Genomic DNA, 24,736 nt, shown 5'->3' with positions numbered 1-24,736 from the left:
CGTGTCCTCTAACGTAAAGACTGATACAAAATATTTGTTCAGAGTTTCTGCCATCTCCATGTTCCCCATTACTAATTCCCTGGTCTCGTTATCCAAGGGACCAACATTTTCTTTAGCCACTCTTTTCCTTTTTATATACCTATAGAAACTCTTGCTATCTGTTTTTATATTTTGTGCTAGTTTACTTTCATAGTCTATCTTCCCTTCATCATTTTTTTTAGTCATTCTTTGCTGACTTTTAAAAGCTTCCAAGTCTTCTGTCCTCCCACTAGTTTTGGTCACTTTGTATGCCCTTGTTTTTAGTTAGATACCGTCCTTTATTTCTTTAGTTAGCCATCGATGGCTATCTTTTCTCTTGCACCCTTTCCTCATCACTGGAATGTATTTTTCTTGAGAGTTGTGAAATATCTCCTTCAATGTACACCACAGTTCATCAACCGTCTTACACTTTAATCTATTTTCCCAGTCCACTTTATCCAACTCTGCCCTCATACCTTCATAGTCTCCTTTATTTAAGCTTACTACGCTGGTTTGAGATCCAACTTGCTCACCCTCCATCTGAATTTGAAATTCAATCATGTTATGATCACTCATTCCGAGGTGATCCTTTACTAGGAGACTGTTTATTAATCCTGTCTCATTACACAGGATCAGATCTAAGATAGCCTGCCTCCTGGTTGGTTCTGTTACATACTGCTCGAGGAACCCGTCCCTTATGCACTCCATGAACAACTCCTCAAGGCTGCCCTGACCAATTTGATTTGTCCAATCAATATGGAAGTTAATATCACCTATGATTATTGCTGTTCTCTTTTTACAAGCCCCCACTATTTCCTGGTTTATACTCCGGCCAACAGAGCTTCTACTGTTCGGGGGCCTATAGACTATGCACACCAGTGACTTTTTCCCCTTATTATTCCTTATCTCCACCCAAACTGTCTCCACACCCTTATCATTTGAGCCAACATCATCTCTCACTTTTGCAGTGATTCCATCCTTTATCAATAGAACTACCCCACCTCCTTTTCCTTTCTGTCTGTCCTTCCGGATTGTCAAGTACCCCTGAATATTTAATTCCCAGTCCTGGTCACCTTGCAACCACATCTCTCTAATGGCTGTCAGATCATATCCATTTGTCTCAATTTGTGCCGTCAACTTATCTATTTTGTTACAAATGTTACGTGCATTTAGACACAGTGCCTTTAAGTTTGTTTTTTTTTACCTTTTTTTCCTGCTTGTATCCTCTCTCCTTCAAATTCACTTTCTTTATTTTTGCTTTCTAATTCCAGCTTTACTCCTCTCCCTATTGAATCTTTTTCAGGTTCCCATCCCCCTGCCAAGCTAGTTTAAACCCTCCCCAACAGCACTAGCAAACCCACCCGCAAGGATATTGGTCCTTGCTATGTTGAGGTGCAACCCGTCCGGCTTGTACAGGTCCCGCCTCCCCCAGAAGCAGTCCCAATGCCTCAGGAAGCTAAAGCCCTCCCGCCTGCACCATCTCTCCAGCCATCTGTACTCACTAGCTCGTGGCACCGGGAATAATCCAGAGATTACTACCTTTTGAGGTCCTGCTTTTTAATTTCTCTCCTCACTCCCTAAACTCTGCCTGCAGGACCTGATCCCTCTTCCTACCCATGCCATTGGTACCGATGTGAACCATAACCTCTGGCTGTTCAACTCTCCCCCCAGAGTGTAGAGAGAGCTTTACTCTCCACATAACCCGTGCTGTACCTGTCTTGTGAGTGATTGATGGGACACTTCAGAGGGAGCTTTGCTCTGTATCTAACCCATGCTCTACCTGCCCTGTGAGCTTTGATGGGTTGGTGTAGGGGAAGCTTTCCTCTATATCTAACCCATACTCTACCTGCCCTCGTTGTGTCTGATAGGACAGTGTAGAGGGAGGCTTACTCTGTATCTAATCCAAGCTGTACCTGTCCTGGGAGTGTTTGATGGGACAGTGTAGAGGGAGGTTTACTCTGTATCTAATCCATGCTGTAGCTGCCCTGGGAGTGTTTGATGGGACAGTGTAGAGGGAGGTTTACTCTATCCAATCTATGCTGAAACTGCCCTGCAAGTGTTTGATGGGACAGTGTAGACGGAGCTTTATTCTGTTTCTGACCCGTGCTGTACCTGCTATAGCAGTGTTTGAGGGGACAGTTAGAGGGAGCTTTAATCGGTACCTAACCCATGCTGTACCTGCCCTGAGAGTATTTGATGGGACAATGTAGAGGGAGCTTTACTTTGTATCTAACCCGTGTTGTACCTGCTCTGCGAGTGTTTGATGGATAATGTAGATGGAGATTTACTCTGTATCTAACCTGTGCTAACTTAACAAGTTGTGAGGAGGACGCAAAGAATCTACAAAGGGATATAGAGAGGCTAAGTGAGTGGGCAAAATCTTGGTAGATGGAGTATAATGTGGGAAAATGTGTGGTTATCCACTTTGGTCGGAGAAATAAAACAGCAAATTATTATTTAAATGGGGAGAGATTACAAAATGCAATAGTACAGAGGGATCTGGGGGTGCTTGTACATTAAACACAAAAAGTTAGTGTGCAGTTACAGCAATTAATTAGGAACACAAATGGAATGTTGTCCTTTATTGCAAGGGGGATGGAGTATAAAAGTAAGAAAGTCCTTCTGCAACTGTACAGGGCATTGGTGAGACTACACCTGGAGTACTGCATACAGTTTGGTCTCCTTATTTAAGGAGGGGTATACTTGCACTGGAAGCAGTTCAGAGAAGGTTCCCGAGGTTGATGACTGAGATGAAGGAGTTGTCATAAGAAGAAAGGTAAAGCAGGTGGGGCCTGTACTCTTTGGAGTTTAGAGGACTTAGAGGTGATCTTATTGAAACATATAAGATTCTGAGGGGGCTTGACAGGGTTGATACAGAGAGGATGTTTCCCCTCGTGGAGGAATCTAGAACTAGGGAGCATAGTTTCAGAATAAGAGGTAGCTCATTTAAAACTGAAATGGAGGAATTTCTTATCTGAGGGACGTGAATCTTTGTAATTCTCTACCTCAGAGAGCTGTGGAGGCTGGGTCATTGAATGTATTTAAGGTGGAGATAGACAGATTTTTGAATGATAAGGGAGTCCAGGGTTATGGGAGCGGGTGGGGAAGTGGAGTTGAGGCCAGGATCAGATCAACCATGATCTTATTGAATGTCGGAGCAGGCTCGAGGGGCCAAATGGCTAACTCCTGCATCTATTTCTTATGTTCTATACCTACCCTTGGAGTGTTTGATGGGACAATGAAAAGGGAGCTTTCCTCTATATTTAATCCAGGCTGTACCTGTCCTGGGAGTGTTTGATGGAACAGTGTAGAAGGAGATTTACTCTGTATCTAACCAGTACTGTACCTGTCCTGGGAGTGTCTGATGGGACAGTATAGAGAGAGGTTTACGCTATCTAATCCGTGTTGTACCTGCCCTGGTGGGATAGTGTACACAGGGCTTTACTCTGTATCTGACCCATGCTGTACCTGCTCTGGGAGTGTTTGGGGTAGTGTAGGGGTAGGTTTACTCTGTATCTAACCTGTGCTGTACCTGTCCTGGGAGTGTTTGATGGGACAGTGTAGAAGGAGCCTTGCTCTTATCTAGCATATGCTATGCCTGCCCTGGCATTGTTTGATCGGGGAGTATAGAGGGAGCTTCACCCTCTGCCTAACCCATGCTATACCTGCCCTTGGAGTGTCTGTTGGCCGGTGTAGAGGAAACTTTACTCTGTATCTAACCTGTACTGTACCTCCCCTGGGAGTGTTTGATGGGACAGTATAGAGGAAACTTTACTCTGTATCTAACCTGTACTGTACCTCCCCTGGGAGTGTTTGATGGGACAGTATAGAGGAAACTTTACTCTGTATCTAACCTGTACTGTACCTCCCCTGGGAGTGTTTGATGGGACAGTATAGAGGGAGCTTTACTTTGTATCTAACCCGTGCTGTGTGGGCCCTTGGAGTATTTGATGGGACAGTGAAGTGGGACCATTACTGTGTATTAAGACCCAAGGTTGCAAGCCATCACGTCCAGGGGACTTTTCCATCTTTCGTCCCATTATTTTACTGAGCCCTTTTTTTGTGATAGTGATTGCTTTAAGTTCCTCCCTCGCTTTCGCCCCTTGATTATCTATTATTGGGATGTTTGTAGTATCTTCTACCGTGAAGCCTGACACAAATTATTTGTTCAAAGTCTCTGCCATTTCCCTGTTCTCCATTATTAATTCCCCAGTCTCATTCTCCAAGGGACCAACGTTTACTTTAGTTACCCTATCCTTTTTACATACCTGTAGAAGCTCATACTATCTTTTTTATATTGCTTGCAGGTTTACTCTCATAATCTATCTTCCCTCTCTATTATTTCTTTAGTCATCATTTGCTGTTTTTAAAATATTTGCCAATGCTCCGGCCTCCCACTGATCTTGGCCACTTTGTATGACATTGTTTTCAAATTGATACCATCCTTTACTTCCTTCGTTAGCCACGGGTGATTCTCCCTTCGCTTAAAGTCTTTCCTTCTCACTGAAATATATTTTTGTTGAGTTATGAAATATCTCCTTTATTGTCTGTCACTGCTTCTCAACTGTCTTACACTTTAATCTATTTTCCCAGTTGACTTAAGCCAACTTTTTTTTTTAATACGTTCATGGGATGTGGGCGTCGCTGGCAAGGCCAGCATTTATTGCCCATCCCTAATTGCCCTTGAGAAGATGGTGGTAAGCCACCTTCCTGAACTGCTGCAGTCCATGTGGTGATGGTAGTGCCACAGTGCTGTTAGGGAGGGAGTTCCAGGAATTTGACCTCGCGACGATGAAGGAATGGCGATATGCTTTCAAGTCAGGATGGTGTATGACTTGGTGGGGAATGTGGAGGTGGTGGTGTTCCCATGCGCTTGCTGCCCTTGTCCTTCTCGATGTTGGAGGTCGCGGGTTTGGGAGGTGATGCTGAAGAAGCCTTGGCGAGTTGCTGCAGTGCATCTTGTAGATGGTACACACTGCAGCCACGGTACGCCGGTGGTGGAGGGAGTGGATGTTTAAGGTGGTGGATGGGGTGCCAATCAAGCGGGCTGCTTTGTCCTGGATTGTGTCGAGCTTCTTGAGTGTTGTTGGAGCTGTACTCATCCAGGCAAGTGGAGAGTATCCCATCACACTCCTGGCTTGTGCCTTGTAGATGATGGAAAGGCTTTGGGGAGTCAGGAGATGACACACTCACCGCAGAATACCCAGCCTCTGACCTGCTCGTGTTGCCACAGTATTTATTTGGCAGGTCCAGTTAAGTTTCTGGTCAATGGTGACCCCAGGATGTTGATGGTAGGGGATTCGGCGATGGTAATGCCATTGAATGTTAAGGGGCGGTGGTTAGACTCTCACTTGTTGGATATAGTCATTGTCAGGCACTTGAGTGGCGCGAATGTCACTTGCCCAAGTCTGAATGTTGTCCAGGTCTTGCTGCAAGCGGGCATGGACTGCTCCATTATCTGAGGAGTTGCAAATGGAACTGAATACTGTGCAGTTATCAGCGAACATCCCCAGTTCTGCTTTCATACCTTATAGTCGCCTTTATTTAGAATCAGGTTTGAGGTCTGACTTTCTCACCCTCCAACTGAATTTGAAATTCAACCATGTTATGTTCACTTTTTCTGAGAGGATCTTTTACTATGAGATAATTTATTAATCTTGTCTCATTACACGGTACCAGATCTAAGATAGCCTGCTCCCTGATTGGTTTCTTTAACTTGCTCTTCAAGGAAACCATCCCGGATACACTCTTATAAACTCTTCCTCAAGTCGACCTTGGCCAACTTGATTTGTCTAATCAACATGAAGATTAAAGTCGCTCATGATTATTGCCGTACCTTTCTTACAAGCCTCCATTATTTCTTGATTTATACTCCGTCCAACAGTGTAGCTACTGTTAGGGGGCCTATGGACTACGCCCACCAGTGACTTCTTCCCCTTATTATTTCTTATCTCCACTCAAACTGATTCTACATCTTGATCTTCTGAGCCAATATCATTTCTCACTACTGCACTGATCTCATCCTTTATTGACAGAACTACCTCACCTTTTCCTTTCTGTCTATCCTTCTGAATTGTTAAATACCCCTGAATATTCAGTTCCCAGCCTTGGTCACCTTGCAACCACGTTTCTGTAATGGCTGTCAGATCATACCCACTTGTATCTATTTGTCTTGTCAACTCATCTATCTTGTTACAAATGTTTCGTGCATTCAGATAAAGAGCTTTTAATTTTGTCTTTTTACCATTTTCCCCTGCTTTGACCCTACTTTCTGTTACACTCTTATTTTATACATTCTGTCCCTTCCTGTCACAGTCTGGTTATCATTTCCCCCACTGCTACCCTGCTCTATTGCCTTCTCCTTGCTCTTTGACTTTTCAAATTTCTGCTAGCCTGAACCCTCTTTCCCCCCCACCCCCCCCAGTACTGGTGCCAGTGCCCCATGAACCGAAACCCATTTCTCCCACACCAGTCTTTGAGCTACGTGTCCATCTCTCTGATCTTATTTACCCTATGCAAATTTGCTTGTGGCACGGGTAGTAATCCAGAGATTATTGCCTTTGTGGTTCTGCTTTTTAATTTAGCCCCTAGCTGCTCAAAATCCCTCAGCAGAACCTCTTTCTTTGTTCTGTCTACGTCATTGGTCCCTACGTGGACCACGACAACTGGATCTCCCCCCTCCCACTCTCCAGCCCGGAGGAGATGTCCTTAACCTTGGCACCGGGCAGACAACACAACCTTCGGGACTCCCGCTCTCGGCTGCAGAGAACAGTATCTATCCCCCTAACTATACTCTTTCCTACCACTACAGCATTTATTTTTACTCCCCCCATTGAATGGCCTCCTGTACCACGGCGCTGTGGTCAGGTTTGCTCATCCTCCCTGCAGTCCCAGCCCTCGTCCAAACAGGGAACAAGAATCTCGTACCTGTTGGACAATTGCAAGGGCTGAGGCTCCTCCATCACTACCTCCTGGGTCCCCACAGCTGCCTCGCTCATAGTCACACCCTCCTGTCCCTGACCACGGACCAAATTTGAATTAATTAATCTAAGGGGTGTGACAGCCTCCTGGAACACAGTGTCCAGGTAAGTCTCCCCCTCCCTGATGTGTCGCAGTGTCTGCAACTCGGACTCCAGCTCATCAACGCGGAGCCGAAGTTCCTCGAGCAGCCAACACTTACTGCAGATGTGGTCGCCGTGGACCTCAATGGGGTCAACCAGCTCCCACATGTAGCAGCAGTAACACATCGCCTGCCCTGCCATCTCGAATGGATTTAATTAAGTTTTCACGTTTTGAAAGTTTAGATTTTTAATCCCAGCTCTTAATTTAAACCAATGCCCAAGAAAAGAGAGAAAAACTGACCAACCAATCACTTCCCTGCTTTCCTGTGATATCACACTTTGAATCTTTTTACTTCTTACCCTCCCAGGTCACTTGGTGCTGTTTCGGCTGTCTGCTCGGCTGACTCACGCCCTTTGTAGGCTTACCGCTGCTCCCACTCTGTGCCCTTTCCGAAGTCCCGCTGCTCGGCTGACTCACACCCTTTGTAGGCTTACCGCTGCTCCCACTCTCGGGCCCTTTCCGAAGTCCCGCTGCTCGGCTGACTCACGCCCTTTGTAGGCTTACCGCTGCTCCCACTCTCGGGCCCTTTCCGAAGGGATGGACGCAAGTAGGTTTTCCCCCTCGTGTTGGTTCTCTCACCACCTGCTGCAGGCCCGGTCTGGCAGCTATGTCCTTCAGGACTCGGTCAGTAATGGTGCTGCCGAGCCAGTCTTGATGGACGTTGAAGTCCCCCACCCAGAGTACATTCTGTGCACCTTGCTACTCTCAGTGCTTCTTCCAAGTGGTGTTCAACATGGAGGAGTACTGATTCATCAGCTGAGGGAGGGCGGTGGGTGGTAATCAGCAGGAGGTTTCCTTGCCCATGCTTGACCTCGAGCCACGAGACTTCATGGGGTCCGGAGTCAATGTTGAGGACTCCCAGGGCCACACCCTCCCGACTGTATACTACTGTGCTGCCACCCCTGGTGGGTCTGTCCTGACGGTGGGACAGGACATACCCAGGGATGGTGATGGAGGAGTCTGGGACATTGGCTGAAAGGTATGATTCTGTGAGTATGACGATGTCAGGCTGTTGCTTGACTAGTCTGGGACATCTCTCCCAATTTTGGCACAGGTCCCCAGATGTTGGTGGGAAAGACTGGGCTGGGTGCGCCGTTGTTGTGTCCGTAACCGGGGCGGAGGTTGATGCCGGGTGGTCCGTCCGGTTTTATCCTTATTATTGATTTTCGTAGCGGTGGATCAATTGATGAATCAGTATGGTCTTGAATGGCAGAGCAGGGTCGAGGAGACAAATGGCCTACTCCTGCTTCTAATTCTTATGTGTTTATACCTTAGCCCAGATCATTTCTCTATATTAAGAGCAATGGTCCCAACACTGACCCTGGGGACACCACTGTTTACATCCCTCCAGTCTGAAGAACATCCATTAACCACTACTCTCTGTTTTCTGGCCTTTACCCAACTTCCTCTCCACACAGCCCCACTCCCTTTAATACCGTGAGCCTTAATTTGATCAATAAGCCTCCTGTCCGGCACCTTATCAAACACCTTTTGACAATCCATCTACACAACATCCCCTGCATTTCCTTTCTCACTGCACTGTGTTATTTCCTGCAATAATCCCTGCTGTCTGTCCTGAATCAACCCATTTCACTACCAAATGTTGCAACGTTTACTTCTGTAGCCAGAATCCCCCGCGCAGGGGTAAAGTGCTCTATCAATGACAACAGGAGCCCAGACGCGGGACCGGGCTGTGCTCTGAGCAGGTGCAGTGCCAGTGGCGGAGGTGGTCAGAGGCGGAAGAGACGTTCTGCGAGTCGGTAGGAGCTTGTGGGCTCAGCGGAGGAATTGGACCCCTGGGTGGGCTGGGCAGCTTCATAAATACCTGGTGTAGGCCTCAGGCCCCGAATACGAGCCCGCAGGCCCCATGTTTGACCCGCGGTGATAGACCCGACTGCTTGGGGTAACTAGCCAAATTCTTGGACAGGATCAGGGTGCCTGCGCGGCTATCTTGCTACAGGAGCAGAGGGTGGGCGGGGCTTTAGAGTCCCAGTGACCAGGAGAGAAAATCATTCCTCATTTATTCTCAGTCTGCACACTAGGAATGTAGAACTGAACTCAACCAGAGAAGAGGGAGTGAGAAAACAGCAGATGGAAGAAAGAAATGATGGAGATGGTGCGATGACTTTGGATTTCAGCAGCAGGAGGAGGGAGAGTGTGTGGGACGGGAATTTACAGCTTTGGGGGAACAAGAGAGGAAAGAATGTTCCGTAGAAACTAGGATTGTCTGTCCTCCATTTCTATCCTGCACTTCCAGTGCTGACTTTTGTAAACTCCTTTTACAGGATATTAGAAAAGGAGGATTTGCAGACGGGAAACTCCAACCAATCATATCGAGATCTGACAGAGTCACTCGATTCACCTGTATATCATCGGCCTTTGAATGTGGAAGGAGAAACATTTGTCTGTTCTGTCTGTGGGAAAAGATTTTCAACATTAGTGTGACTGGAAAAGCACCGAGACACACACACCCGAGTGAGAGTGTTCCAGTGCACTGACTGTGGAAAGAGCTTTAACCAGTTACACAGCCTGAAAAAACATCGCACTATTCACAGCGGGGAGAAACCGTTCATGTATTGTGTGTGTGGACGAGGCTTCAACTGATCGTCCAACCTGGAGAGACACAAGGACACCTGCACCATGGAGAAACCGTGGAAATGTGGAGATTGTGGGAAGGGATTCAATTACCCATCTGAGCTGGAAACTCATCGACGCAGTCACACCGGAGAGAGGCCGTTCACCTGCCTCGTGTGTGGGAAGGGATTCACTCGGTCATCCGCTCTGTTGGTACACCAGCGAGTTCACACTGGGGAGAGGCCATTCATCTGTCCTGTGTGCGGGAAGGGATTCACTCGTTCATCCCACCTGCGAGCACACCAGCGAGTTCACACTGGGGAGAGGCCGTTCACCTGCTCGGTGTGTGAGATGAGATTCACTCGTTCATCCCACCTGCTAGCACACCAGCGTATTCACACTGGGGAGAGGCCATTTACCTGTCCCGTGTGTGGGAAGGGCTTCACTCAGTCATCCAGCCTACGGGCACACCTGTGCACTCACACTGGGGAGAGGCCATTCACCTGCTCCGAGTGTGGGAAGGGCTTTACTTGTTTATCCAACTTGCTGACACACCAACGCATTCACACTGGGGAGAGACCGTTCATCTGCTCTGAATGTGGAAAGGGTTTCGTTCGATCATCCCAGCTGCTGGCACACCAGCAAGTTCACACTGGGGAGAAGCCGTTCACCTGCTCCGAGTGTGGGAAGGGATTCACTGATTCATCCACCCTGCTGACACACCAACGCATTCACACTGGGGAGAGACCGTTCATCTGCTCTGAATGTGGGAAGGGATTCACTCGAACATGTGACCTGCTGACACACCAGCGAATTCACAGGGGACTGCAGGGGTTGGACTCTGCTGTTATTGTTGCCGTTAATCACATCCCGGACTGAACCATGTTCACTCGGACAGTTGGGGTTTGTTGCCGCTGGTGTAATTAATCCCTGCAACTGGGCTGGAGTTTAATTTTCTGGATATCATAGAATGGTTACAGCAGAGAAGGAGGCCTTTCGGACCGTCGAGCCCGTGCCGGCTCTCTGTAAGAGCACTTCAGCTAGTCCCACTCCCTGCCCTTTCCCCGTAGCCCTGCAAATGCTTTATTTCCGGTACTTATCCAATTCACTTTTTGAAAGCCAAGATTGAATCTGCCTCCACCAGCCTTTCAGGCCGTGCATTCCAGATCCTAACCACTCGCTGCGTAAAAAAAAGTTTTTTCTCGTGTTGCCTTTGGTTCTTTTGCCGATCACCTTGAATCTGTGTCCTCTGGTTCTCGACCCTTCCGCCAATGGGAATATTTTCTCTCTATTCTGTCCAGACCCCTCATGATTTTATCAAATCTCTCAACCTTCTCTGTTCTAAGACCACCCCCAGGTTCTTCAGTCTATCCATGTAACTGAAGTCCCTCATCCCGCAAATCTTGTTGTGCGAGGCCCCTTGGGAAATAATGACCATAATATGGTAGAATTCTTTATTAAGATGGAGAGTGACACAGTTAATTCATAGACTCGGGTCCTGAACTTGGGGAAAGGTAACTTCGATGGTATGAGACGTGAATTGGCTGGAATAGACTGGTGAGTGATACTTAAAGGGTTGACGGTGGATAGGCAATGGCAAACATTTAAAGATCACGTGGATGAACTTCAACAATTGTACATCCTTGTCTGGAGTAAAAATAAAACGGGGAAGGTGGCTCAACCGTGGCTAACAAGGGAAATTAAGGATAGTGTTAAATCCAAGGAAGAGGCATATAAATTGGCCAGAAAAAGCAGCAAACCTGAGGACTGGGAGAATTTTGCAATACAGCAGAGGAGGACAAAGGGTTTAGTTAGGAGGGGGAAAATAGAGTATGAGAGGAAACTTGCTCGGAACATTAAAAACTGACTGCAAAAGCTTCTATAGATGTGTGAAGAGACAAAGATTAGTGAAAACATACATAAGTCCCTTGCAGTCAGATTCGCGTGAATTTATAATGGGGAACAAAGAAATGGCAGATCAGTTAAACAAATACTTTGGTTCTGTTTTCACGAAGGAAGACACACATAACCTTCCGGAAATACAAGGGAACCGAGGGTCTAGGAAGAAGGAGGAACTGAAGGATATCCTTATAAAGCGGGAAATTGTGTTAGGGAAATTGATGGGATTGAAGGCCGATAAATCCCCAGGGCCTGATGGTCTGCATCCCAGAGTACTTAAGGAAGTGGCCATAGAAATAGTGGATGCATTGGTGGTCATTTTCCAACAGTCTATCGACTCTGGATCGGTTCCTATGGACTTGAGGGTAGCTAATGTAACACCACTGTTTAAAAAAGGAGGGAGAAAGAAAACGGGTAATTATAGACCGGTTAGCCTGACATCAGTAGTGGGGAAAATGTTTGAATCAATTATTAAAGATGAAATAGCAGCGCATTTGGAAAGCAGTGACAGGATCGTTCCAAGTCAGCATGGATTTATGAAAGGGAAATCATGCTTGACAAATCTTCTGGAAGTTTTTGAGGATGTGGACAAAATTAGTGGAGTGGACAAGGGAGAACCAGTCGATGTGGTGTATTTGGACTTTCAAAAGGCTTTTGACAAGGTCCCACACAAGAGATTGGTGTGCAAAATTAAGGCACATGGTATTGGGGGTAATGTACTGACGTGGATAGAGAACTGGTTGGCAGACAGGAAGCAAAGAGTGGAAATAAACGTGTCCTTTTCAGAATGGTAGACAATGACTAGTGGGGTGCCGCAGGGTTCAGTGCTGGGACCCCAGCTATTTACAATATACATCAATGATTTGGATGAAGGAATTGAATGTACTATCTTAAGTTTGCAGATGACACTAAACTGGGTGGCGGTGTGAGCTGTGAGGAGGATGCTTAGAGGCTGCAGGGTAACTTGGACAGGTTATGTGAGTGGGCAAATGCATGGCAGATGCAGTATAATGTGGATAAATGTAAGGTTATCCACTTGGGGGCAAAAACACAAAGGCAGAATATTATCTGAATGGCAGCAGATTAGGAAAGGGGGAGGTGCAACGAGACCTGGGTGTCATGGTTCATCAGTCATTGAAAGTTGGCATGCAAGTACAGCAGGCGGTGAAGGCAGCAAATGGTATGTTGGCCTTCATAGCTAGGGGATTTGAGTATAGGAGCAGGGAGGTCTTACTGCAGTTGTACAGGGCCTTGGTGAGGCCTCACCTGGAATATTGTGTTCAATTTTGGTCTTCTAACCTGAGGAAGGACGTTCTTGCTATTGAGGGAGTGCAGCGAAGGTTCACCAGACTGATTCCTGGGATGGTGGGACTGACATATGAGGAGAGACTGGATCAACTAGGCCTTTATACACTGAAGTTTAGAAGGATGAGAGGGAATCTCACAGAAACTTACAAGATTCTGACGGGACTGGACAGGTTAGATGCGGGAAGAATGTTCCCGATGATGGAAAAGTCCAGAACCAGGGAACACAGTCTTTGGATAAGGGGTAGGCCTTTTAGTACTGAGATGAGGAGAAACTTCTTCACTCAGAGAGTTGTTAACCTGTGGAATTCTCTACCACAGAGAGTTGATGATGCCAGTTCATTGGATATATTCAAGAGGGAGTTAGATATGGCCCTTATGGCTAAAGGGATCAAAGGGGTATGGAGAGAGAGCAGGAAAGAGGTACTGAGGGAATGATCAGCCATGATCTTATTGGATGGTGGTGCAGGCTCGAAGTGCAGAATGGCCTACTCCTACACTCATTTTCTATGTTTCTTAATCATTCTTGTAAATCTTTTCTGCTCCCTCTGTCAAACAACTGTCAAATAAATTAGCTTTGTTTCCTACATACAGTGAATCGATTCCTTGATTTCTCCATGGGGAGGCTAATTGATGTCCTGTTATCGACTGTTCCATTTTTAAGCTTTTTCTCTTTTGTTAAAGGAAGACTTGAATTTATAAAATGCTTTTCACAGCCTCTGTTTTAGTGATGTTGGTTGAGGGATAAATGTTGACCAGGACACCGGAGAGATATTTTTTCTTCAAAATAATGTCATGGAATCTTTTACACCCACTTGAGAGGTCAGATGGGTCTGATTCGTTTTTTTATTCGTTCAAGGGATGTAGGCATCGCTGGTAAGGCCAGCGTTGCTGGTTAAAGAGGAGATTAACACAATAGTAAGGAAGGACATTGGCTTGGATGATGTGGAATCTGTATGGGTAGAGCTGCAGAAAACGCTAGTGGGAGTTGTGCACTGACCACCAAACAGTAGTAGTGAGGTTGGGGTTGGCATCACACAGGAAATTAGGGGTGCGTACAATAAAGATAGAGCAGTTATCATGGGTGACTTTAATCTACATATCGATTGGGTTAACCAAACTGGTCGCAATACGGTGGAGGAGGATTGCCTGGAGTGTCTAAGGGATGGTTTTCTAGACCATTATGTCGAGGAACCAACTAGTGAATTGGCTAGAATAGACTAGCGAATGATACTTAAAGGGTTGACGGTGGATAGGCAATGGTAGATATTTAAAGATCACATGGATGAACTTCAACAATTGGACATCCCTGTCTGGCGTAAAAATAAAACGGGGAAGTTGGCTCAACCGTGGCTAACGAGGGAAATTAGGGGATAGTGTTAAATCCAAGCAAGAGGCATATAAATTGGCCAGAAAAAGCAGCAAACCTGAGGACTGGGAGAAATTTAGAATTCAGCAGAGGACAAAGCATTTAATTAGGAGGGAGAAAATAGAGTATGAGAGGAAGCTTGCCGGGAACATAAAAACTGACTGCAAAAGCTTCCACAGATATGTGAAGAGAAAAAGATTAGCGAAGACAAATGTAGTCCCTTGCAGTCAGAATCAGGTGAATTTATAATGGGGAACAAATAAATGGCAGACCAATTGAACAAATACTTTGGTTCTGTCTAAACTAAGGAAGACACAAATAACTTTCCGGAAATTCTAGGGGACCGAGGGTCTAGCGAGAAGGGGGAACTGAAGGAAATCCTTATTAGTCAGGAAATTGTGTTCAGGAAATTGATGGGATTGAAGGACGATAAATCCCCAGGGCCTGATAGTCTGCATCACAGAATACTTAAGGAAGTGGCCCTAGAAATAGTGGATGCATTGGTGGTTATTTTCCAACATTCTATAGACTCTAGATCAGTTCCTATGGATTGGAAGGTAGTGAATGTAAAACCACTTTTTCAAAAAATGAGGGAGTGAGAAAACAGGGAATGATAGACCGGTTAGCCTGACATCGGTAGTGGGGAAAATGTTGGAATCAATTATTAAAGATGTAATAGCAGCGGCTTTGGAAAGCAGTGAATGGCTCGGTCCAAGTTGGCATGGATTTATGAAAGGGAAATCATGCTTGACAAATCTTCTCAAAAATGTTGAAGATGTAACTAGAAGAGTGGACAAGGGAGAACCAGTGGATGTGGTGTATTTGGACTTTCAAAAGGCTTTTGACAAGGTCCCACATGAGATTAGTGTACAAAATTAAAGCACATGGTATTGGGGGTAATGTATTGACGTGGATAGAGAACTGGTTGGCAGACTGGAGGCAAAGATTAGAAATAAACGGTTTTTTTTCAAAATGGCAGGCCGTGACTAGTGGGGTACCGTAAGTTTCAGTGCTGGGACCCCAGCTATTAACAATATACATTAATGATTTCGACGAAGGAATTGAATGTAATATTGCCAGGTTTGCAGATGACACCAAGCTGGGTGGCAGTGTGAGCTGTGAGGACGATGCTCAGAGGCTGCAGGGTGACTTGGACAGGTGAGGTGAGTGGGCAAATGCATGGCAGATGCAGTATAATGTAGATAAATGTAAGGTTATCCACTTTGGTGGCAAAAACAGGAAGGCAGAATATTATCTGAATGGTGACAGATTAGGAAAAGGGGAGGTGCAGCGAGACCTGGGTGTCATGGTACATCAGTCATTGAAAGTTGGTCTGCAGGTACAGCAGGCGGTGAAAACGGCATGTTGGCCTTCATAGCGAGAGGATTTGAGCACAGGAGCAGGGAGGGCTTACTGCAGATGTACAGGGCCTTGGTGAGGCCACAACTTGAATATTGTGTACAGTTTTGGTCTCCTAATCTGAGGAAGGACATTCTTGCTATTGAGGGAGTGCAGCGAAGGTTCACCAGACTGATTCCGGGATGGCAGGACTGACATATGAAGAAAGACTGGATCGACTAGGCTTATATTCACTGGAATTTAGAAGAATGAGAGGGGATCTCATAGAAACATATAAAATTCTGACAGGATTGGACAGATTAGATGCAGGAAGAATTTCCCGATGTTGGGGAAGTCCAGAACCAGGGGTCACAGTCTAAGGATAAGGGGTAAGCCATTTAGGACCGAGATGAGAAGAAACTTCTTTACCCAGAGAATTGTGAACCTGTGGAATTCTCTACCAGAGAAAGTTGTTGAGGCCAGTCCGTTCGATATATTCAAAAGGGAGTTAGATGTGGCCCTTACAGCTAAAGGGATCGAGGGGTATGGAGAGAAAGCAGGAATGGGGTACTGAAGATGCATGATCAGCCATGATCATATTGAATGGTGGTGCAGGCTCGAAGGGCCGAATGACCTGCTCCTGTACCTTTTTTCTATGTATTTATTGCCCATCCATAATTGCCCTTGAGAAGATGGTGGGGAGCCACCTTCTTGAACCGCTGCAGTCCGTGTGGTGTTGGTACTCCCACAGTACTGTTAGGAAGGGAGTTCCAGGATTTTGACTCAGCGGCAATGAAGGAACGGCGATATGCTTCCAGATCGGGATGGTGTGTGACTCGGAGGGGAATATGGAGATGGTGATGTTCCCATGCGCCTGCTGCCCTTGTCCTTCAAGGTGGTAGAAGTTATGGGTTCAGGAGATGCTGCCGAAGAAGCCTTGGCGTGTTGCTGCAGTACATCTTGTACATGGTAAACACTGCAGCCACGGTACATCGATGATGGAGGGAGTGAATGTTTAAGGTGTTCGATGGGGTGCCAATAAAGTGGCCTGCTTTGTCCTGGATGGTATCGAGCTGCTTGTGTTGTCGCAGTTGCACCCATCCAGGCAAGTGGAGAGTATTCCATCACACTCCTGACTTGTGCCTTGTAGATGGTGAAAAGACTTTGGGGAGTCAGGAGGTGAGACACTGGCCGTAGAATACCCAGCCTCTGACCTGCTCTTGTTGCCACAGTATTTATGTGGCTGGTCCAGTTAAGTTTCTGGTCAATGGTAATCCCGAGGATGTTGATGGTAGGGGATTCGGCGATGGTAATGCCATTGAATGTTATGGGGTGGTGGTGTCTTGCTTGTTAGAGATAGTCATTGCCTGGCACTTTTGTGTCGTGAATGTTACTTGCCACTTATCTGCCCAAGCCTGAATGTTGTCCACGTCTTACTGTAAGCGGGCATGGACTGCTCCATTATCTGAGGAGTTGGAACTGAACACTGTGCAGTCATCAGCGAACAGCCCCATTTCTGACATTATGATGGAAGGAAGGTCATTGATAAAACAACTGAAGATGGTTGGGCTGAGGACACTGCCCTGAGGAACTCCTGGGGCTGTGATGATTGACCTCCAACCACCATAACCATCTTCCTTTGTGCTAGATATGACTCCAACCAGTGGAGAGTTTTCCCCCTGATTCCCATTGACTTCACTTTTACTCGGGCTCCTTGATGCCACACTCAGTCAAATACTGCCTTGATGTCAAGGGCAGTCATTCTCACCTCACCTCTAGAGTACAGCTGTTTTGTCCATGTTTGGACCAAGGCTGTAATGAGGTCTGGAACAGAGTGGTCCTGGGGGAACCCAAACTGGGTATCAGTGAGCAGGTTATTGGTGAGTAAGTGCCGCTTGATAGCACTGTGGACGACATCTTCCATCACTTTGCTGATGATTGAGAGTAGACTGATGGAGCGGTAATTGGCCGGATTGGATTTGTCCTTCTTTTTGTGGACAGGACATACCTGGGCAGCTTTCTATATTGTTGGGTAGATGCCAGTGTTGTAGCTGTACTGGAACAGCTTGGCTAGAGGCACAGCTAGTTCTGGAGCACAAGTCTTCAGCACAACAGCCGGGATGTTGTCGGGGCCCATAGCCTTTGCTGTATCCAGTGCATTCAGCCCTTTCTTGCTATCACGTGGAGTGAATCGAATTGGCTGAAGACTGGCTTCTGTGATGGTGGGAACCTCAGGAGGAGGCCGATATGGATCATCCACTCGACACTTCTGGCTGAAGATGGTTGTAAACACTTCAGTCTTTTCTTTTGCACTCGCGTGCTGGGCTCTGCCATCATTGAGGATGGGGATATTCATGGAGCCTCCTCCTCCCGTTAATTGTTTCATGGTCCACCACCATTCACCACTGGATGTGGCAGGACTACAGAGCTTTAATCTGATCCATTGGTTGTGGGACTGCTTAGCCCTGTCTACAGCATGCTGCTTCTGTTTTTAAGCATGCATGTATTACTGTGTTGCAACTTTCCCAGATTGGCACCTCATTTTTAGGTACGTCTGGTGCTGCTCCTGGCATGTTCTTCTACACTCTTCATTGAACCAGGGTTGGTCCCCTGGCTTGATGGTAATGGTAGAGTGAGGGATATGCCGGGCCATGAGGTTACAGATTGTGGTGGAATACAATTCTACTGCTGCTGATGGCCCACAGTGCCTCATGGATGCCTAGTTTTGAGCTGCTAGATTTGTTCTGAATATATCCCATTTAGCACGATGGTAGTGCCACACAACACAATGGAGGGTGTCCTCTGTGTGAAGATGAGAGTTCATCTCCAGAATGACTGTGAGGTGGTCGCTGCTACCAGTGCTGTCATGGAAAGATGCATCTGCAACAGGTACATTGGTGATGTTATGTCTTAGATAAGGAGTCAGACTAGATACTGCAAGCTCAAAGTAAGTGTGACCATAGTCCCTTATTGCAGGTCTCAGAGTGCTTCTCCAGCCTGTGAGGCCTCCTTCTATGCAGGTACTCCCAAGGGATTGTGGGATCCCTTGGGACATCAGGGGATAAGCCCTCTGGTGATTAGACATAGTAATTACAGATTTACATACATAACAGGTGAGGACGAGGTCAAGTAGGTTTTTCCCTCATGTTGGTTCTCTCACCACCTGCTGCAGGCCCAGTCTGGCAGCTATGTCCTTCAGGACTGGGCCAGCTCGGTCAGTAGTGGTGCTACCGAGCCACTCTTGATGATGGACATTGAAGTCCCCCACCCAGAGTACGTTCTCTGTCCTTGCTACTCTCAGTGCTTTTTGCAAGTGGTGTTCAACATGGGGGAGTACTGATTCATCAGCTGATGGGGGGCAGTAGGTGGTAATCAGCAGGTTTCCTTATCCATGCTTGACCTGAAGCCATGAGACTTTATGGTGTCTGGAGTTTTACCTATTACTGATGTCAAACTGATGGGCCTACAGCTACCTGGGTCTGCATTGGCACCTTTTTTAAAAATGGGGACTCCTTCCAATCTGTAGGAACCATTCCAGAGTGCAGTGATCAATTAAAAATACAGGCAATTAGCGATAATTAATCCCTGCCCGTGAGCTTGGTCCACTTGAACCCAGATAGCTTCAGCTGTGCCTAATGAGGCAATATCAAGTCTCTCTCTCGAGCTGTTAGATTCTCACAGATAAAAATAGCAACCCCACCTCCCCTTTGGCCTACACTAACCTTTCTGAAACCCTTGTAGCCCTTTAGATGAATGTCTGTGCCATCATTATCATCTAGTCATGTCTGAGAAATACACAATGTCTAAATTCTTCAACACATCACAGGATTGCAATTCTAACAATTTGCTTCTTACACTCCTTTGCATTTACATGAAAGCAATTTAAAAGGTCTCACATCTATTAATTCTTGTTTGCTTCCTAACTGGTTTATCTTCATGCTTTGCTGCTATGTAATTATCATGTGCAGTAAGGCTAACTTTGAACTTATCTACACTATCCCCTTGCTGAACTCGGGGATAATTCAGCACCCTCTGCCAGCCTTTTAGCTCCCAAGAGGTTAAGATGGAGGCTGTCCCTCCTAAACAACTTACCTTGTCCAGGGAACACCTCACGATTATTGATGAAGTGAAGCTGCTTCTTGCAGAGGTCCTGAAGCCGATGTTGAATCCCACGGATTTGCCTGTTCCTCTCCCTCGATCTGGACATGACTGGTAATAGCCCGGAGACTACTAACCTTGCACCCCTTTGCTGAAGGACATCTATGAGGCTTTTGTAGGAATCCTGCAAAACAAATGGACTTCTATCCATGATATCGTTAGTTCCAATATGTAAACCTACTGCAGAATCCTGACACTCACCTTTCATTAGTTCATCCACACGATCCCGGAGATCAGCTATCTTGGCTCCTGGAAAACAGAAGTCTGCTCTTGACACAGCCTCACCTCTACACAGGGTGCTGTCTGTGTGCCTGATGATGGAGTCCCCTATGAGGATTTCCGTTTGCCTCTTGCTTTTCCTTGGCTGTTCAAGCAACGTCCTTTTGGACTTTGCTGCCTTCCTCTTATCTTTTCCAAGATGCTGATATGAGCATTGAGGTTCGGTGTCATTGCTGCTAACATCACTGCCTGTTCTCCAAATCACAAAAGTGGGGCATACCCCTGTTTGAAGCAATCAGAAAATCCAAAGAAACTCCCTTTAAACGGGCACAGAGACTCTCCCTTTAAACGGGCACAGAGACTCTCCCTTTAAATGGGCACAGAGACTATGTGAAACTAAGAAAGAAGCATTATTGGCCGAATAAAAGTAAACCAGATGCTGGTGCCTGTAAGTCATCATAGGCAGTCCCTCGGAATCGAGGAAGACTTGCTTCCACTCTGAGCATGAGTTTTTAGTTGGCTGAACAGTCCAATACGAGAACCACAGTCTCTGTCACAGGTGGGACAGACAGTGGTTGAAGGAAAGGGTGAGTGGGGAGTCTGGTTTGCCGCACGCTCTTTCCGCTGCCTGCACTTGACGTCTGCATGCTCTCGGCGACGAGACTGAGGAGCTCAGCGCCTTCCCGCATGCTCTTCCTCCACTTCGGGCGGTCTTTGGCCAGGGACTCCCAGGTGCCAGTGGGGATGTCGCACATTATCAGGGAGGCTTTGAGGGTGTCCGTGTAACATTTCTCCTGCTCACCTTTGGCTCGTTTGCCGTGGGCAAGATCCGAGTAGAGTGCTTGCTTTGGGAGTCCCGTGTCTGGCATGTGAACTATGTGGCCTGCCCAGCGGAGCTGATCGAGTGTGGTCAGTGCTTCAATGCTGGGGATGTTGGCCTGGACGAGGACGCTAATGTTGGTGAGTCTGTCCTCCCAGGGGATTTGTAGGATCTTGCGAGACATCGTGGATGGTATTTCTCCAGCGACTTGAGCTGTCTACTGTAAATGGTCCACGACTCTGAGCCATACAGGAGGCGGGAATTACTACGGTGCCTGTAAGTAGCGCTCCACCAGCCGACATCCGACTGAACCCCGACTGCTGAAGCTGTGGTTGTCAGTGCCAGGCACAGGACCAGGGGGCGAGGGACAATTTTTGGTCCGGGGCGCTGTGCATGGTTATTACTTCAGCATCACGGAGTGCAGCAGAGTCACTGCAAAACTCCCGGCAACTTTAGCGGAAAGCACTGTTCTCACCGCGCCCAGTCGCAAACTCTCTTGCACCCCATTTCGTGAGCTGGGGCAGTAACGCGAGATGCAAAGTAGCAAAATTTCACTCCCTCTCCCTTTAAACAGGCACAGAGACACTGCACCTTTAAACAGGCACAGGGTCACTGCACCTTTAAACAGGCACAGAGACACTGCACCTTTAAACAGGCACAGGGACACTGCACCTTTAAACAGGCACAGGGACACTGCAAATTTAAACAGGCACAGAGACACTGCACCTTTAAACAGGCACAGGGACACTGCACCTTTAAACAGGCACAGAGACACTGCACCTTTAAACAGGCACAGAGACACTGCACCTTTAAACAGGCACAGAGACACTGCACCTTTAAACAGGCACAGAGACACTGCACCTTTAAACAGGCACAGAGACACTGCACCTTTAAACAGGCACAGGGACACTGCCCATTTAAACAGGCACAGAGACACTGCCCATTTAAACAGGCACAGAGACACTGCACCTTTAAACAGGCAGTGACACCTTCAAAGCCGCCTTGAAAAAGTGTAACATCCCCACCGACACTTGGGAATTCCTGGCCTAAGACCACCCGAAGTGAAGGAAAGCATCCGGGAAGGCGCTGAACAGCTCGAGTCTCTTCGCCGGGAGCAAGCTGAAGCCAAGCACCGACAGCGGAAGGAGCGCACGACAACCCAGGCTCCCCACCCACCCGTTCCTTCAACCACCTTCTACCTCACCTGTGACAGAGACTGTAATTCCCACATTGGACTCTTCAGTCACCTGAGAACTCATAGAAACATAGAAAATAGGTGCAGGAGCAGGCCATTTGGCCCTTCGAGCCTGCACCACCATTCAATATGATCATGGCTGACCATGCAACTTCAGTACCCCATTCCTGCTTTCTCTCCATACACCCTGATCCCTTTAACCGTAAGGGCCACATCGAACTCCCTTTTGAATATGTCCAACGAACTGGACTCGACAACTTTCTGTGGCAGAGAATTCCACAGGTTCACAACTCTCTGGGTGAAAACGTTTCTCCTCATCTTGGTCCTATACGACTTACCCCTTATCCTTAGACTGTGACCCCTGGTTCTGGACTTCCCCAACATCGGGAACATTTATCCTGCATCTAACCTGTCCAATCCCATCAGAATTTTATACGTTTCTATGAGATCCCCTCTCATTCTTCTAAATTCCATTGAGTATAAGCCTAGCCGATTCAGTCTTTCCTCATATGTCAGTCTTACCATCCCAGGAATCAGTCTGGTGAACCTTCGCTGCACTCCCTCAATAGCAAGCACGTTCTTCTTCAGATTAGGAGACCAAAACTGCACACAATACTCAAGGTGTGATCTCAGCAAGGCCCTGTATAACTGCAGCAAGACCTCCCTGCTCCTATACTCAAATCCCCTCGCTATGAAGGCCAACATGCCATTTGCTTTCTTTACTGCCTGCTGTACCTGCATGCCTACCTCAATGACTGATGTACCATGACACCCAGGTCTCGTTGCACCTCCCCTTTTACTAATCTGTCACCATTCAGATAATCTGCCTTCCTGTTTTTGCCACCAAAGTGGATAACCTCACACTTATCCACATTATACTGCATTTGCCCACTCACCTAACCTGTCCAAGTCACCCTGCAGCTTCTTAGCATCCTCCTCGCAGCTCGCACTGTCACCCAGCTTAGTGTCATCTGCAAACTTGGAGATATTACATTCAATTCCTTCGTCTAAATCATGAATGTATATTGTAAATAGTTGGGGTCCCAGCACTGAGCCCTGCAGCACTCCACTATTCACTGCCTGCCATTCTGAAAAGGACCCGTTTATCCCGACTCTCTGCTTCCTGTCTGCCAACAGTTCTCTCCACGTCAGTACATTACCCCCAATACCACGTGCTTTAATTTTGTACACCAATTTCTTTTGTGGGACCTTGTCAAAAGCCTTTTGAAAGTCCAAATACACCACATCCACTGGTTCTCCCTTGTCCACTTTACCAGTTACATCCTCAAAAAACTCTCGATTTGTCAAGCATGATTTCCCTTTCATAAATCCATGCTGACTTGGACCGATCCTGTCACTGCTTTCCAAATGCGCTGCTATTACATCTTTAATAATTGATTCCAACATCTTCGCCACGACCGATGTCAGGCTCTGAGAGAAACTGGTGAGTGTAGAACTGAACCCAGCCAGAGTCAGCACCTTCAGGGGAGGAGAGGGAGGGGAACCAGTGAGTATAGAACTGAACCCAGCCAGAGTCAGCACCTTCAGGGGAGGGAGAGGAAGGGGAACCAGTGAGTGTAGAACTGAACCCAGCCAGAGTCAGCACCTTCAGGGGAGGGAGAGGGAGGGGAACCAGTGAGTGTAGAACTGAACCCAGCCAGAGTCAGCACCTTCAGGGGAGGAGAGGGAGGGGAACCAGTGAGTGTAGAACTGAACCCAGCCAGTATTGGTGGTGAAAACTGGGAGTGGAGGAGAAACAGTCTAGAAATGTGCGATGGTTTTGGATTTCAGCACAGCAGGAGGGACAATGTGTGGGACAGGGATTTACAGCTTTGGAAGAACAAGAGAGGAAAGAATGTTCCATGGAAACTCGGGGCCAAGTTTCGACCGGCCCGTAGAATGGTGCACCTCCGAGAGGTCCGCCGACTTTCTAGAAGGAAAAGTGCACCTAATACTTACCTCGGGATTCTCCACGATGATCAGGCCTGCTTTGGACTGGGTGCAGCGCAGCAGAAGCAGTGGGGGGCGGAGCTACAGCCCTTCGTCGAAAAAAGTGCCGGCAGCTGCGCGCGTGCGCAGTGGAGTCTGTGCACATGTGCAGTAGTTCCTGGCCCTCCCAGCGCATCGTGGCTCCGGGTGACCCTATCCGTGGCCAAGTGGCCTGCCTGCCTCACCGTCCCTCGCCTCGCTGCTGCCTAAACCCGGGCCTCGCCTCACCGTCCCTCACCTCGCCGCTGCCCAACCTCGGGCCTCACCTCGCCACCACTGCTCTTACCTCAAGGCCTTCTCGCCGGCCCGCCTAAACACCACCTCCGCGATGGGGCCGCCCGACCACCTCCTCGGCAGCGGACCCCACCGGACCACCTCCTCGACGGCGGGGCACACCCGAGCTCTTCCCCTTGAAAATGTAATCAGGCAGGCAGGCAGGGCTGAGTGTGGGCCGTGTGCTGCTGGAGGGCTCCCGGTGCTCCCCAACGCATCGGTGCTGCAGTAGGTGAGGTAGGAACTTATAATTTTTTATTTATTGATTTATTGATTTTTTTAATTTATTGATTGATTTATTGATCATTTATTATTGATGATGGTTCTTTATTTTTCAAAGAGAAGTGTTTAATGCTTTGGAAAATCCTCTAACTTCGCTTCCCCCTCCCCTTAACTCTGGCTACCTGCGCCTGATTGCTAAAGTGTCCGCAAGGTTTTTCTGAGCATATCAAAGTGG

General features: G+C 47.3%; 3 protein-coding genes across 4 annotated transcripts in view; all 3 read left to right on the top strand.

The window, feature by feature from the left end:
- The window catches only part of LOC139254494 (zinc finger protein 850-like), a 154,503-nt gene that overhangs the window by 6,012 nt on the left and 123,755 nt on the right, over positions 1–24,736 (top strand). The window lies entirely within an intron of this gene.
- The window catches only part of LOC139254492 (zinc finger protein ZFP2-like), a 32,674-nt gene that overhangs the window by 6,029 nt on the left and 1,909 nt on the right, over positions 1–24,736 (top strand). The window contains exon 1 of one of the 2 annotated variants that reach the window (XM_070873708.1): positions 24,377–24,516. The exons of the other annotated variant lie outside the window; for it this stretch is intronic. The gene's annotated coding sequence lies outside the window, so the exon portion shown is untranslated. Of the gene's footprint in view, positions 1–24,376; positions 24,517–24,736 lie in introns of those variants that run through there. 2 annotated transcript variants of the gene reach the window in all.
- LOC139254490 (zinc finger protein 239-like) lies at positions 7,678–13,612 on the top strand. Its single transcript, XM_070873705.1, has 3 exons — positions 7,678–7,687; positions 10,013–10,394; positions 13,603–13,612. Exons 1-3 carry the CDS (start codon positions 7,678–7,680, stop codon positions 13,610–13,612), a joined length of 402 nt encoding a protein of 133 aa, XP_070729806.1.

Source organism: Pristiophorus japonicus, unplaced genomic scaffold (assembly GCF_044704955.1).
Source record: "Pristiophorus japonicus isolate sPriJap1 unplaced genomic scaffold, sPriJap1.hap1 HAP1_SCAFFOLD_553, whole genome shotgun sequence".
In the NCBI taxonomy this organism is placed as follows: Eukaryota; Metazoa; Chordata; class Chondrichthyes; family Pristiophoridae; genus Pristiophorus; species Pristiophorus japonicus.
This window is presented reverse-complemented; position numbering and strand designations above follow the sequence as displayed.